The sequence below is a fragment of the Rhinoraja longicauda genome, chromosome 16, assembly GCF_053455715.1.
Source record: "Rhinoraja longicauda isolate Sanriku21f chromosome 16, sRhiLon1.1, whole genome shotgun sequence".
Taxonomy (NCBI): domain Eukaryota; kingdom Metazoa; phylum Chordata; class Chondrichthyes; order Rajiformes; family Arhynchobatidae; genus Rhinoraja; species Rhinoraja longicauda.
In genome coordinates this window covers 212,198-227,366 of record NC_135968.1, presented here as the reverse complement: position 1 = coordinate 227,366, position 15,169 = coordinate 212,198, and the positions used below count along the sequence as shown (strand labels likewise).

The following is a 15,169-nucleotide window of genomic DNA, read 5'->3' as shown; positions in this document are numbered from 1 at the left end:
ACATACCCCTCACACACACACCCCTCACACACACACACACCCCTCACACACACGCACTGCCCTCACACACACACCCCGTTCACACAAACACTCCCACACACACTCCCTCACATACACACACCCCTCACACACACACACTCCCCTCACACACACTCCCCTCACACACACACCCCTCACACACACACCCCTCACACACACACACACCCCTCACACAAACACCCCCACACACACTCACCTCACACACACTCCCCTCACACACACACCCCTCACACACACACACTCCCCTCACACACACTCCCCTCACACACTCCACTCACACACACACACACTCCCCTCACACACACTCCCCTCACACACACTCCCCTCACACACACACACACTCCCCTCACACACACACTCACACACTCCCCTCACACACACACACACACTCCCCTCACACACACACACACTCCCCTCACACACACACACTCCCCTCACACACACACACCCCTCACACACACACTCACACTCCCCTCACACACACACACACTCCCCTCACACACACACTCCCCTCACACACACACACTCACACTCCCCTCACACACACACTCCCCTCACACACACACTCCACACACACACACACTCCCCTCACACACACACACACTCCCCTCACACACATACCCCCCTCACACACACACACTCCCCTCTCACACACACATACCCCTCACACACACACCCCTCACACACACACACACCCCTCACACACACGCACTGCCCTCACACACACACCCCGTTCACACAAACACTCCCACACACACTCCCTCACATACACACACCCCTCACACACACACACTCCCCTCACACACACTCCCCTCACACACACCCCTCACACACACACCCCTCATACACACACCCCTCACACAAACACCCCCACACACACTCCCCTCACACACACACACCCCTTACACACACACACCCCTTACACTCACACACACACACCCCTCACACACACACACACCCCTCACACACACACCCCTCTCACACACACACACACCCCTCACACACACACACACTCCCCTCACACACACACTCCCCTCACACACACGTCTCACACACACTCCCCTCACACACACACTCCCCTCACACAAACACCCCTACACATTCACACACACCCTCACACACACTCCCCTCTCACACACACACTCTCCCCTCACACAAACTCTCCTCACACACCCCCCACACACACACACCTCACACACACACACCCTCACACACACACCCCCCTCACCCCCCACACACACACTCCCCTCACACACACCCCACACACACACACCCCTCACACACACACCCCTCACACACACTCCTCACACACAAACCCCTCACACACACACACCCCCCACACACACACACCCCACACACACACACCTCTCTCACACACACACCCCTCACACACACACACACACCTCTAACACACATACACATACACACACTCACACCCCTCCCAGACACACACACCTCTCACACACACCCCCCACCCCCACATATCCCCCTCACACATCCCCTAACCCCCACACACCGTCCATTCACAGACACACACCCCCACACACACACCCTTCACACACACACACCCTCACACACGCCCCCTTACACACAAAAACCCCTCACACACACACACCCTCACACACACACACCCTCACACACACACACATCCACCCTCACATACACCCCTCAAACACGCACACACCCCCCACACACCCTTCGTCCCCTCCACTTTTCCCACTTCCCTCATCCAGACCCACATTTCTCGACCTCCACCCAACCGTACTCCCTCAACCCACCCCTCTCCCATCACCACCTCCCCCCTGATCCACTCACCCCCCTTCAAGCACTAGTGATGTTCCCGTTTTAGTCATGGCCTGTTTGCCAGCTTGTTGACCCTCTGTGTTCCCCTCCTGCAGGGTTTAGGAGCCGTTGCTGTGGACGGAGAGAGGGGGACGTGAGCGGCCATTGAGGGCGGCCAGGGTGCCGGTGAGCCCCCCCCCCCCCCCCCCATCTGCTCGGTGTGGGGGCTGAGCTTCGGTGGAGGACCACATGACGGAGCCCAACAAGAAGAGTTATGAGTGCGACGTGTGTGGCAAGGCCTGGCAGCACCCATGCCAGCTGGAGACCCACCGGCGGGCGCACACGGGCGAGAAGTCTTTCATCTGCCCCACCTGCGGCAAGAGCTTTGCCCGGTCGTACGGACTACAGCGGCACCAGCGGGTGCACACGGGTGAGAAGCCCTTCGGCTGCTCCACCTGCGGCAAGAGCTTTGCCCGGTCGTACGGACTACAGCGGCACCAGCGGGTGCACACGGGCGAGAAGCCCTTCGGCTGCTCCACCTGCGGCATGAGCTTTGCCCGGTCGTCGGGGCTACGGCGGCACAACCGCATGCACTCCGGCGAGAGGCCCTTCGGCTGCTCCGACTGCGGCAAAGACTTCACCCGCCAGGACAGCCTGCTGCGGCACTACCTCGTTCATTCCGGTGAGCGGCCCTTCGACTGCTCCGACTGCAGTGAGACCTTCAAGATGGAGCAGGAGCTGAAGGTTCACCGTCGGGTGCACAGCTGTGAGTTCCCCTTCACCTGCTCCGACTGCGGCAAGGGCTTCAAGTCGTCGACGGACCTGCTGATGCACCGGCGGCTGCACACCGAGGACCGGCCCTACACCTGCAGCGACTGCGGCAAGGGCTTCACCCGCTCCAAAAGCCTGCTGGAGCACCAACGCATCCACACCGGTGAGCGCCCCTTCACCTGCGCCCAGTGCGGCAGGGGCTTCATCCGCTCCAACAGTCTGCTGAAGCACCAGCGCACCCACACCGGTGAGCGCCCCTACATCTGCACCCAGTGCGGCAAGGGCTTCACCAACTCCTCCAACCTGCTGAGGCACCACCAGGTGCATGCCGTCGACCGTCCCATCCGCAGCCCGGTGAGCGGCGAGCACTTTGCCGTGTCCTCCCACGCCCTGACTCACCAGCGCTGGAACACCAGTGGCCAGCCCTACGACTGCTAGTACTGCGGTGAGGCGTTTGACAGCGGCAGCACCGGCAATCCCACGCCGCCAAGCGGCTCTTCCCATTTCAAGAGTGATCCATATCCCCCCATTCCCTGTATATAATGTGTCTGTCTAAAAGCCTCTTAAACACCCAATGGCGCAGCGGTAGAGTTGCTGCCTCACGGTGCCCAGAGACCCGGGTTCCATCCTGTCTACATGCTGTCTGTACGGAGTTTGCACGTTCTCCCTGTGTCCTGCATGGGTTTTCTCCGGGTTCTCCGCTTTATTCCCACACTCCAAAGACGTGCGGATTTGTAGTTTAATTGGCATGGTATAAATGTAAATTGTTCCCAGTGTGTGCAGGATAGTGTTAGTGTGCGGGGACCGCTGGTCGGCGAGGATTCGGTGGGACGAAGGGCCTGTTTCCGCGCTGTATAACTAAAGTCTAAAGTGCACGGGGGCTGTGGGAGCACCAGCGGATACACACCGGAGAGAGAGCCTTTGTGTGCGCCGAGTGTGGCAAGGGTTTCACCCGCATGTCCAGCCTGTGGCAGCACCGGCGTACCCACAGTGGTGAGCGTCCCTTCACCTGCCCGTCCTGTGGTAAGGGCTTCACCCGCCTGGACCCCCTGCTGGAGCACCGGCGGGTCCACACTGGCGAGCGTCCCTTCACCTGCCCGCTCTGTGGCAAGGCCTTTGCCCGCTCTTCCAGCCTGCTGGCACACCGCGCCGTGGATAGGCGCTGTTTAGGTCGACACAAAGTGCTGGAAGGAATGGGTAGCGTTTTGGGTCGAGACCCTCTTCAGATGCTGCCTGTTCCGCTGAGTTACTCCAGCATTTTGTGTCCACCTATCACTTGCCAGGCTTTGTCCAGCCCCCATCTCTTTTTTCCAGCTTTCTCCCCCGACTCCATTAGTCCACAGAAGAGTCCTGACCCGACACGTCGCCTGTCCATTCCTCTCCACAGTGCCGGTAGAACTCAGCAGGTCAGCCATCCGTGGTGGGAAACGGATGGAGAAGTGTTCCCAATATTAGCCCCCCTTGGGCCTGTCGACAATGCAGTGTCCATTCTTGGGATGGGATGCAAGGTCCAAGCTGACCAGTCATGGACAGCCCCCCTCCCTCGAGCGCCATCTCTTCGTAATTCCTCTGTCTTCTCGCTGGCGACAGGCGTCGGGATTAATCCGGAGTCACCGCTTCCCGTCCCCCGGCCGTTCCTCCCTCAACTCCGAACGGTGGCATCTCGCTCTCTGCCCGCAAGACTCTGGCGGCGGTAAACAAGGACTTTTGCTCATGAACCCAATTTCAATGACAAAAATGTCTTTTTTTAAACAAAAAAAAGTCGTTCGGCCCCTAAATAATCAATGTTATCCTACGATGGGGTTACGTTTCGATAATCCCATCGTAAATTAAAAATATTGTAAGTTAAAAATGCATTTAACACACCTAACCTACCAAATATCATAGCCACCTAACCTACGGTTTCTACTGAATGTCGAATTTAGTTTAGTTTAGTTTCGAGATACAGCGCGGAAACAGGCCCTTTCGGCCTACCAACTCCGCACCGACCAGCGACCACCCCGCACATTAACACTATCCTATAGCCACCATGGACAATTTTTACATTTACCAAGCCAATTAACCTACAAACCTGTACGTCTTTGGAATGTGGGAGGAAACTGAAGATCTCCGAGAAAACCCATGTAGGTCACGGGGAGAACGTGCAGACATCTAACAGACTGCACCCGTAGTCGGTATTGAACCCGGGTTTCCAGCCCTGCATTCGCTGTAAGGTAGCAACTCTACCGTGCCGAATGTGTTTCGCTTTTGCACCAGTCGAAGCATCGTAAGTCGAAGCATCGTAAGTCAGGCGCATCTGTATATATTAAAAAAAGTGTTAACTGATCGTGCACAATTGTGAAGGCTTGATTTCAAAGGCAGGGCAGGGGCATTCCCTGAGGGGTTCGGGGGGGGGGGTGTTGGAAGAGGTTTCTTCTGTGGTTTTCCCCTCAGTTGTTGTCTGGGGAGGAATGGCGGCGGTACTCGGCCCGTCGGGGCTAGGATGTGTGGGAGGAAGTTTGAGCTCGGATTGAGGCCTGGAAGGCTGAGCTTGCCTCTCCTGCCCCGAAGCGCATCCAGTCCACCACGGGGGGAGTGTGCAAACTCCACACGGACAGCGTCGGTGGTTGCCCTGCCTGAAGACAGGCCCTTTGGCCCCTCTCGACCGCGCTACCTCGGTCTTTGTACAACACAATCTTGCCGTGTTCTGCACTGGATATTGCGTTTGTCATCACCGTATGTACACTGTTTTCTCTGACGGCTGCGTGTGAACGGGCGATTTCATCGCCTCCCGGTCGGTGTGCAGGACAACAAACTAATGAAACATCTGGAGTGCAGTTCTCCTGGGTCGCTGCAGGCTGAAGCATCAAACTACTACCCTGTTAAGCCCCATCAGTCCCACAGCACAGAAACACACAGCCATGCCTATCATAGCTGGTCCCACATGCCCGCGTCTGGCCCTAACCCTCTCTGTGTTTCCCACTCATGCCTTTAGACAATAGGTGCAGGAGGAGGCCATTCGGCCCTTCGAGCCAGCACCGCCATTCAATGTGATCATGGCTGATCATTCTCAATCAGTACCCCATTCCTGCCTTCTCCCCATACCCCCTGACTCCGCTATCATTAAGAGCTCTATCTAACTCTCTCTTGAATGCATTCAGAGAATTGGCCTCCACTGCCTTCTGTGGCAGAGTATTGCACAGATTCACAACTCTCTGACTGAAAAGGTTTTTCCTCATCTCCGTTCTAAATGGCCTACCCCTTATCCTTAAACTGTGGCCCCTGGTTCTGGACTCCCCCAACATTGGGAACATGTTTCCTGCCTCTAACGTGTCCAACCCCTTAATAATCGTATACGTTTCGATAAGATCCCCTCTCATCCTTCTAGAAAGGAGATGAGATGGAATTTCTTTAGCTGGAGAGTGGTGAGTCTGTGGAATTTATTGCCACACACAACGGTGGAGGCCAAGTCACCGGGTATTGTTTAGATTTTAGAGATACTGCGCGGAAACAGGCCCTTCGGCCCACCTAGTCCTCGCCGACCAGTGATCTAGCTTCATCCTACACACATTAGGGACGATTTTACAATTTTGCAGAAGCCAATTAACCTACAAACGTCTTTGGAGTGTGGGAGGAAACCGGAGCACCTGGAGAAAACCCACGCAGATCACAGGGAGAACGTGCAAACTCCGTACACACCGCATCTGTAGTCAGGACGTAACCCGGGTCTCTGGCGCTGTGAGGCAGCAACTCTACTGCTGCACCACCTTTTAAAGCGGAGATTGACAGAAGCTTGATTGGTACGGGTGTCAGTGGTTGTGGGGAGAAGGCAGGCGAATGGGGTTGAGAGTGATAGGTCAGTCATGAATGAATGGTGGAGCAAACCCGATGGGCCGAATGGCCTAATTCTGCTGCTCTGACTTTTGAACCAGTCCAAACACCTTTTAAAGGTTGTAACTATATCTGCCTCCCTGCACCTCCTCCGGCAGCTCGTTCCACATACCCACCACCCTCAGGTTTTTGTTGCGTGCCATCCAGTCAGCGGAAAGATTAAACATGATTACAATCGAATCGTCCACAACGTTCAGATACATAATTTTGGGTATAATGTTTAATGCAAGTACAGGGATAGGTGAGGTTTCGGGTCGGGACCCTCCTTCAGTCTGATTGTAGTTGGGGAAGGAAGCTGTAAAGGAGGAGAGGGTGGGACAAAGCCGCACTTGCACCTCCTCCAACCACATCCACTGGATCCATTCTTCAAGATGTGGACTCTTAAATATCGGCGAGACCAAACGCAAACTGAGCGATCATTTCGCGGAACACCTTCGCTCAGCCCGCCTGAACCAACCTGATCTCCCGGTTGCTGGACACTTTAATTCTCCTTCCCATTCCCATGCAGAGCTTTCTGTCCTCAGTCTCCTCCATTGTCAGAGTGATGCTCAACACAAATTGAAGGAACAGCATCTCATCTCAGCAGCTTATGGCCCAGTGGTATGAATGTTGATCTCTCTCACTTCAAGTAGCCCCTGCATTCTTTCTTTCTCTTTCTTTCTTTCTCCCTCTCTCTCTCTCTCTCTCTCTCTCTCTCTCTTTCTCTCTCTCTTTCTCTTTCTTTCTCTCTCTCTCTTTCTCTCTCTCTTTCTCTCTCTCTTTCTCTCTCTCTCTCTCTCTCTCTCTCTCTCTCTCTCTCTCTCTCTCTCTCTCTCTCTCTCTCTCTCTGCCAAACTCTCGGTTTGTTTGTGTGTATATGTGTACCTTGCCCACTACACAGCCAAAACGGTACATGATAGCGCCACAATTTTAGACCCACCCTACACACCATTCCCCTATGGTGTGAATAAACCCACTTTCGTTACTTTTTAAAAACAATTTACCTTATAAACTTTAATAAATCCGCCTCCTCCCGGAGGACCAGCGGGAGGAATGGCGCCCGTCCCGGTCTGCCCCACGCCTGACCTTCCTCCCATACTGCAGCGCACCTCAGAGGCTCTGGCAGAGGGTCTAACAAGATGGCCGTCGCCTGCCGCTCACAGCAGGAGAAATGCGGCCGTGGTCAGTGCCTTCTCCCTGTCCACTCTCGCCCACCCACGGCCCCGGGAGACGATCCCCGCCCGGCAACGAGTCCATGCTGTTCCCCCCATTCCCCACAGCAGATTGCAGCCGAGCTGCAGGAGACGCTTCGGTCTCGCAAGAGAAACAGGCCTGATGTCACTGCTTTTCCCCTCTTCCCCCCTTGCTGGCAGACGACCACGGGGGCACTCCCCGCCCGGCAACGGCTCCATGGTTGGGCCGGGGGGGGGGATGGGAGGGGAGGGATGGAGCGGGAGGAGGGGGCTGGGGGGGAGGAGGGAGGGAGAGGAGCGAGAGGGGAGGGAAGGATGGGGAGGACTGAAGGGGATGGGGAGGGAGTCGGGGGGATGGAGAGGGATGAGGGAAGGGGTGAAGGGAAGGGGTGCGGGAGAGGGGGATGGAGCGGTAGGAGGGGGCTGGGAGGGATGGTGGGACGGAGGGGGGAGCAGAGACGGAGGGGGAGAGGGGAGGGAGGGAGGGGTGAAGGGGATGGGTTGAGGGGGAGGGAGGAATCCGATGATCACAATGAATGGCGGTGCTGGCTCGAAGGGCCAAATGGCCTCCCCCTGCACCTATTTTCTATGTCTGTGTTAAGTTAGGTGGCGATGATGTTTGGTAGGTGTTTAAATGGTGTATTAAATGCATATTTTCGATTTACGATGGGTTTATCGTAACGTAACCACAATCGTAAGTCGAGGAGCATCTGTATATAGAAGAAAGCTTATCATGGGATAACACTGATTATTTCAGAGCCTAACGGCATTTTTTTGGCTTAAAAAAGACATTTATTTAATTGGAATACAACTTGGCTCCAAAGGGTTAACGAGCAAATGTCCTGGTTTACCGCTGCCGGAGTCTGGCGGCCGTCTAAGGGCAGGGAGCGAGATGCCACCGTTCGGAGTTGAGGGAGGAACGGCCGGGGGACGGGAAGCGGTGACTCCGGATTAATCCCGACGCCTTTCGCCAGCGAGAAGAAGACAGAGGAATGACGAAGAGATGGCGCTCGAGGGGGGGGGGGGGGGGGGGGGGGGCTGTCGATGAATGGTCAGCTCGGACCTTGCATCCCATTCCCAAGAATGGACACCGAGGACTGATATTGGGAACACTTCGCCATCCGGTTCCCACCACGGATGGCTGACCTGCTGAGTTCTACCGGCACTTTGGAGGGGAATGCACAGGAGACGTGTCGGGTCGGGACCCTTCTTTGGACTGATGGAGTCGGGGGAGAAAGCTGGAAAAAAGAGATGGGGCTGGACAAAGCCTGGCAAGTGATAGGTGGACACAAAACGCTGGAGTAACTCAGTGGGACAGGCAGCATCTCCGGAGAGAAGGGATGGGTGACGTTTCGGGTCGAGACTGAAGAGGGTCTCGACGCGAAATGTTACCCATTCCATGCAGCATTTTGTGTCTGCCTAAACAGTGCCCATCCACAGCGTGGTGTGCCAGCAGGGTGGAGGAGTGGGCACAACGCTAGCCTCACAGCGGGCAGGTGAAGGGGCGCTTGCCGGTGTGTATCCGCTGGTGCCCCAGCAGCCCCCGTGCGCTTTAGACTTTAGGGATGCAGCGCAAAACAGGCCCTTCGGCCCACCAAGTCCGTGCCAACCTGCGATCCCCGCACGCTAACACTATCCTACAACACTAGGGAAAATTTACATTTATACCAAGCCAATTAACCTACAAACCTGCACGTCTTTGGAGTGTGGGAGGAAACCGGAGCACCCAGCGAAAACCCACGTAGGTCACGGGGAGAACATGCAAACTCCGAACAGACAGCACCCGTAGTCAGGATAGAACCCAGGTCTCTGGCACCGTGAGGCAGTAACTCTACCGCTGCGCCACTGGGTGTTTAAGAGGCTTTTAGACAGGTACATGGATATACAGGGAATGGAGGGGTATGGATCACTTTTGAAACACTTGCTGTGGTGGGAAGAGCCGCTCGCCGGCGTGGGCCCGCCGGTGGTGCCGCAGTCCCCGCGAGCTGTCAAACGCCTCACCGCAGTACTGGCAGTGGTAGGGCTGGCCACTGGTGTGCACGGGCTGGTGAGACAGGGAGTGGGAGGCCACGGCAAAGCGCTCACCATTCACCGGGCTGGGGATGGGACGGTCGCCGGCGTGCACCCGTTGGTGCCTCAGCAGCCTGGCAGAGCGGGTGTAGCCCTTGCCGCACTGGGTGCAGGTGAAGGGGCGCTCGCCGGTGTGGGTGTGCCGGTGCTGCAGCAGGTTGTTGGAGCGGGTGTAGCCCTTGCCGCACTGGGCGCAGGTGAAGGGGCGCTCACCAGTGTGGGTGCGCTGGTGCTCCAGCAGGTTGTTGGAGCGGATGAAGCTCTTGCCACAGGTCGCTGCAGGTGTACGGCCGCTCCCCGGTGTGGATGCGCTGGTGCATCAACAGGTCCGTGGACGACTTGAAGCCCTTGCCGCAGTCGGAGCAGGTGAAGGGCCGATCACCGCTGTGCACCCGCTGGTGAACCTTCAGCCCCGACAACCGGGCAAAGCTCTTGCCGCAGGTGGAGCAGGTGAAGAGCTTCTCTCCCGTGTGTGCCCGTCCGTGGGTCTTCAGCGCCTGCACCGTCTTGAAGGTCTTGCCGCAATCAGAGCAGTCGAAGGCGCGTTCTCCCCTGTGCACCCGCCGGTGGGTCTCCAGCTGGCATGGCTTCTGCCAGGCCTAGCCACACAGGTCGCACTCATAACGCTTCACCTTGGTGGGCCCCGTCATGTGGTCCTCAGCCCGCACACCGAGCAGATGGGGGGGGGGGGGGGGGGGGGCTCACTGGTACCCTGGCCGCCCTCAATGGCCGCTCATGTCCCCGTCTCTCCGTCCACAGAAACGGCTCCGAAACCCTGCAGGAGGGGAACACAGAGGGTCAACAAGCTGGCAAACAGGACATTACTAACACGTGAACATCACTAGCATTTGAAGGGGGTGTTGGGTTAAGGGGGGAAGTGGGGATGTCACGTGGGGGGCGGAGGCTGCATGCATCATGGGAAGAAGGTCACCGAGTGCTGGAGTCACTCAGCGGGTCGGGCAGCGTCTATGGAGAACACGGATGGGGACATTTTTCGGGTCATGGCCCTTCTGCAGACCTCAAACGTCGCCGATCCACGTTGACCAGAGATGCCGCCTGACCTGCAATGTTATTCCAGCACGCTATGTCTTTTTGTGTATGAACCAGCATCTGCAGTTCCTTGTCTGCAAAGATCGGCACAAAGTGCTGAGGAAAAAATACTTCACGGCGCAGGGCGGATGGCTGGCGGATCGACGCGGTGCCCAGATGCTTGGCGCCCCCAGGTTGGTGCGGGCCCCCCCTCTTCTCGCACTTGCTTCCTCACCCCCCATCACCCCCTCCTCTCCCCTCCCCTCACTTCCACCGTCCTCATCCCCCCCTCCACTTCCCCCATTACCTCATCACCTCTTCCTTCCTTCCCCTCTCTTCTCTCCCTCACCCCCTCCACTCCCCCTCTCCTACCCCTCACGCCCCCTTCACTCCCTCCTCCTCCCCCCTTCCCTCCCCTCCCCCCTTCAAGCACTAGTGATGTTCACGTGTCAGTAATGTCCTGTTTGCCAGCTTGTTGACCCTCTGTGTTCCCCTCCTGCAGGGTTTAGGAGCCGTTGCTGTGGACGGAGAGAGGGGGACCTGAGCGGCCATTGAGGGCGGCCAGGGTGCCTGTGAGCCCCCCCCCCATTTGTTCGGTGTGCGGGCTGAGCTTCGGTGGAGGACCACATGGCGGAGCCCAACGAGGAGAAGCGTTATGCGTGAGAGGGGCTGAGCGAGTGAGGGGGAAGGGGTAGGACGGGGGAGGTGGTGAAGCGGCAAGGAGGGAGGAAGTGGGATGAGGGCGGTGGAAGTGAGGGATGGGGGGGTGATGGGGCAAGTGGACGGAGAGTGGGGGGTGTGAGGGGAGGGGGATGACGGGGCAATTGGGGGGCTGGTGGGGGGATGTGTGAGGGGAGGGGGTGATGTGGCAAGTGAGGGGTGTCAAGTCAAGTCAAGTCAAGTCAATTTATTTGTATAGCACATTTATAAACAACCCACGTTGACCAAAGTGCTGCACATCTGACTAGGAAAAAAAAAGAAACATACAGTGGCAGGCAGCCAAACACAACGGCGCGGCCATCTTGAACAAAATGTTAATTCAATCACCCACAGTCCAACAATAAAAGCACTAAACAGGCACCCAAATTACCCAACCCCAAAAACCCCCCAAAACACAGTCCAACAATAGAAGCATTAAATAGGCATTCAAATCACACACCCTAAAACCCCCAAAAACACAGTCCAACAATAAAAACATCAAACAGGCACTCAAACCACCCAACCCCCAAAAAAAACACACAAAAAAGAAACATCCATCAAAGAAACATCCATCACAGTGAGTCTCCTCCAGTCCTCTCTCTCCTCACTGTGATGGAAGGCCACAATGTCTTTCCCTTCTCCCGCTGTCCTCGCCCGCAGCCAGGTTGTTGTGGTTGCAGGCCGCACCGGACGGTCCACAGCGGGCCAAGCCCAAGGCGCGTCGCGTCGCAGCCGCTCCCGCAGCCTCCGAAGACGGCAGGCTCCGCCGATGATAAGTCCGATCCGGGGCGGGCGAACACGCTGCTGCTGCCGCTGTTGTTGCACGTCGGGGCGGTCGTGGCTCCCGACATTGAAGCCCCCGCCCAGCAGAGAAATATCCCGTGTGAGAGGGAGGGGGTGATGGGGGGGCAAGTGGGGAGGCTGGTGGGGGGATGTGTGAGGGGAGCGCGTGATGGGGCAAGAGGGGGTTGTGTGAGGGGAGGGGGGTGATGGGACAAGTGGGGGGGAGTGAGAGGGGATGTGTGCGGGGAGGGGGGGGTAACGGGGGGCAAGTGGGGGGTGTGTGAGAGGGGAGGGGGTGGGGGTGCGAGTGACGTGGGGCAAGTGGGGGGTGTGAGAGGGGAGGGGCATGTGTGAGGGGTGGGGGTGATGGGACAAGTGGGGGGTGTGAGAGGGGTGGGGCATGTGTGAGGGGTGGGGGTGATGGGACAAGTGGGGGGGGCCGCACCGACCTGGGGGCGCCGAGCATCCGGGCACCGCGCCGAGACGGTGACGTCACGGCGCCGTGCGTGCGAATGCCATCACGGCGCAGGATGACGTCAGGCGCAGGGCGACGCACGCGTGGGCGGGGGCAGAGGGACCGGAGGAGCCGACTCTCTCTCTACCAAAGGCACTAGAGGAGCAAGATGGACCACTCCGTTGTCATCGCCCGTACGGAAGTGCGGTCCGCAATCGAACGGAACGTCCGCCATTTCAGTAAGCAAACCCCGCCGTAGGCTCTGCCTCTCGCAGTGTAACCAGTGTTGTGGGGGAACATTATGTGTGGTGATACCATAATAATGTAGAATATATCTCATCTATCAACTCACAGATTTTTGTTATTTTTCTATTTAAATGTTTCTGCAAGTTTCTGCCGACTAAAATGGCGCCGTGGCATACTGTGGTTTTTAGGGTCGAGTGGTCTATCGTGCTCCGCTCTAGCATCTTTGCTCTCTACCCTCTCCCTCTCTCTCTCTCTCTCTAGCCACTCCTCTCTCTCTACCCCCTCCTCTTTCTCTCTACCCCTCTCTCTAACCCCTCTCTCTCTCTCTACCCCCTCCTCTCTCTCTACCCCTCTCTACCCCCGACCTCTCTCTCCCAGCGCCAGCGAGATCTGCGCCACTCTTCCTTGGACCCATCTCCCTCTAGCGCAGCGAAGTAAGAATAAACACAAGTGTTGTAGTTGTTCAGAAGCCCCACAACCCTGGGGTGGGCAGCGGTGGTGGCGTCGAGGAGGAAAGTTTCCTTAGGTTTGTTGTTTGCGAGGGGGCGCTACGACCTCTCGCCTTGTCCCCCCCGGCTCTGGGTCGGTGGCGATCCGCTCCCTGGTGAACCTTCGCCGGAGCTGCTGCCTCCAGTCCCCGCCCATGATCACATTGAATGGTGGTGCTAGCTCAAAGGGCCGAATGGCCTACTCCTGCACCTATTGTCTATTATCTCAGCTGCGGTTCCACGGGTCCGGGACAAGTTAGAGTCGGGGAGAGTTATGGGGAACTCGCCGCCTAAAGCAAAAAACCCCACAAAATCATCGTAGTTTTTACTAATTAACCATATATACACCAAATGAACAGTTTTGAAAACAGTATTTTCTGACCTATACGGAGAAAAACGGGAAAAAAACATCAATGTTTGCTGGATTTTGGTCCTTGAAAATGGGATTTTTGGACCTAAAAAGTCCTTGAATTTTTTGCTGTTCCAAGTGTACGAACCCTGATGGCTGATCACCATCTCCGTGGATAGGCGCTGTTTAGGTCGACACAAAATGCTGCAAGGAATGGGTAACGTTTTGGGTCGAGACCCTCTTCAGTCTTGATCTGAAACGTCACCCATTCCTTCTCTCCGGAGACGCTGCCTGTCCCGCTGAGTTACTCCAGCATTTTTTGTCCACCTATCACTTGCTCGGCTTTGTCCAGCCCCCATCTCCTTGTTCCAGCTTCCTGCCCTGACCCCATCAATCCAAAGAAGGGTCCCGACCAGACACGTCGCCTGCCATTCCCCTCCAAAGTGCCGGTAGAACTCAGCAGGTCAGCCATCTGAGATGGCAACCATAGAAACATAAAAAATAGGTGCGGGGGGGCCATTCGGTCCTTCTCACCTCAGTTTTAAATGACCACCCCTTTATTCTAAGACTGTGGCCCCTGGTTCTGGACTCCCCCAACATTGGAAACATTTTTCCTGCATCTAGCTTGTCCAGTCAATAGACAATAGGTGCAGCAGTAGGCCATTCAGCCCTTCGAGCCAGCACCACCATTCAATGTGATCATGGCTGATCATTCTCAATCAGTACCCCGTTCCTGCCTTCTCCCCATACCCCCTGACTCCGCTATCCTTAAGAGCTCTATCTAGCTCTCTCTTGAAAGCATTCAGAGAACTGGCCTCCACTGACATCTGAGGCAGAGAATTCCATAGTCCTTTTATAATTTTATGTTTCGATAAGATCCCCTCTCATCCTTCTAAACTCCAGTGAATACAAGCCTAGTCTTTTCAATCTTTCAGCACGGTGGCGCAGCGGTAGAGTTGCTGCCTTACAGCGAATGCAGCGCCGGAGACTCAGGTTCGATCCTGACTGTGGGTGCCATCTGTACGGAGTTTGTACGTTCTCCCCATGACCTGCGTGGGTTTTCTCCGAGATCTTCGGTTTCCTCCCACACTCCAAAGACGTACAGGTATGTAGGTTAATTGACTGGGTAAATATAAAAATTGTCCCTAGTGTGTGTAGGATAGTGTTAATGTGCGGGGACCGCTGGGCAGTGCGGACTCGGTGGGCCGAAGGGCCTGTTTCCACGCTGTATCTCTAAATCTAACATCTAAATCCTCGTATGTCAGTCCCGCCATCCCAGGGATCAATCTCGTGAACCTACGCTGCACTGCCTCAATTACAAGGATGTCCGTCCTCAAATTAGGAGACCAAAACTGTACACAATACTCCAGATATAGTCTCTAAGGCCCTGTACAACTGCAGAAGAACCTCTTTACTC

The 15,169-nt window shown here is 56.3% G+C and overlaps 1 protein-coding gene and 1 pseudogene across 2 annotated transcripts in view; one reads left to right on the top strand and one right to left on the bottom strand.

Annotated features, from left to right (window-relative positions):
- Positions 1 to 15,169, bottom strand: part of LOC144601059 (uncharacterized) — a 43,546-nt pseudogene that overhangs the window by 21,366 nt on the left and 7,011 nt on the right. The window contains exon 2 of the transcript XR_013548233.1: positions 9,727 to 10,276. The product of XR_013548233.1 is annotated as an uncharacterized LOC144601059 (transcript). The remainder of the gene's footprint in view (positions 1 to 9,726; positions 10,277 to 15,169) is intronic.
- LOC144600880 (uncharacterized) lies at positions 1,962 to 4,289 on the top strand. The gene is made up of 3 exons (XM_078412762.1): positions 1,962 to 2,913; positions 3,489 to 3,789; positions 3,907 to 4,289. The coding sequence occupies exons 1-3, from the start codon at positions 2,071 to 2,073 to the stop codon at positions 4,287 to 4,289; spliced, it is 1,527 nt and encodes a 508-aa protein (XP_078268888.1). The 5' UTR covers positions 1,962 to 2,070.

Excerpts from the sequence above, each read along its gene's own strand:
- LOC144600880 (XM_078412762.1), top strand. The coding sequence starts at position 2,071 with ATGACGGAGCCCAACAAGAAGAGTTATGAGTGCGACGTGTGTGGCAAG. Across the intron at positions 2,914-3,488 it reads ACCTGCTGAGGCACCACCAG|CGGATACACACCGGAGAGAG; the intron begins GTGCATGCCGTC and ends TGGGAGCACCAG. Across the intron at positions 3,790-3,906 it reads CAAAGTGCTGGAAGGAATGG|CTTTCTCCCCCGACTCCATT; the intron begins GTAGCGTTTTGG and ends TCTTTTTTCCAG.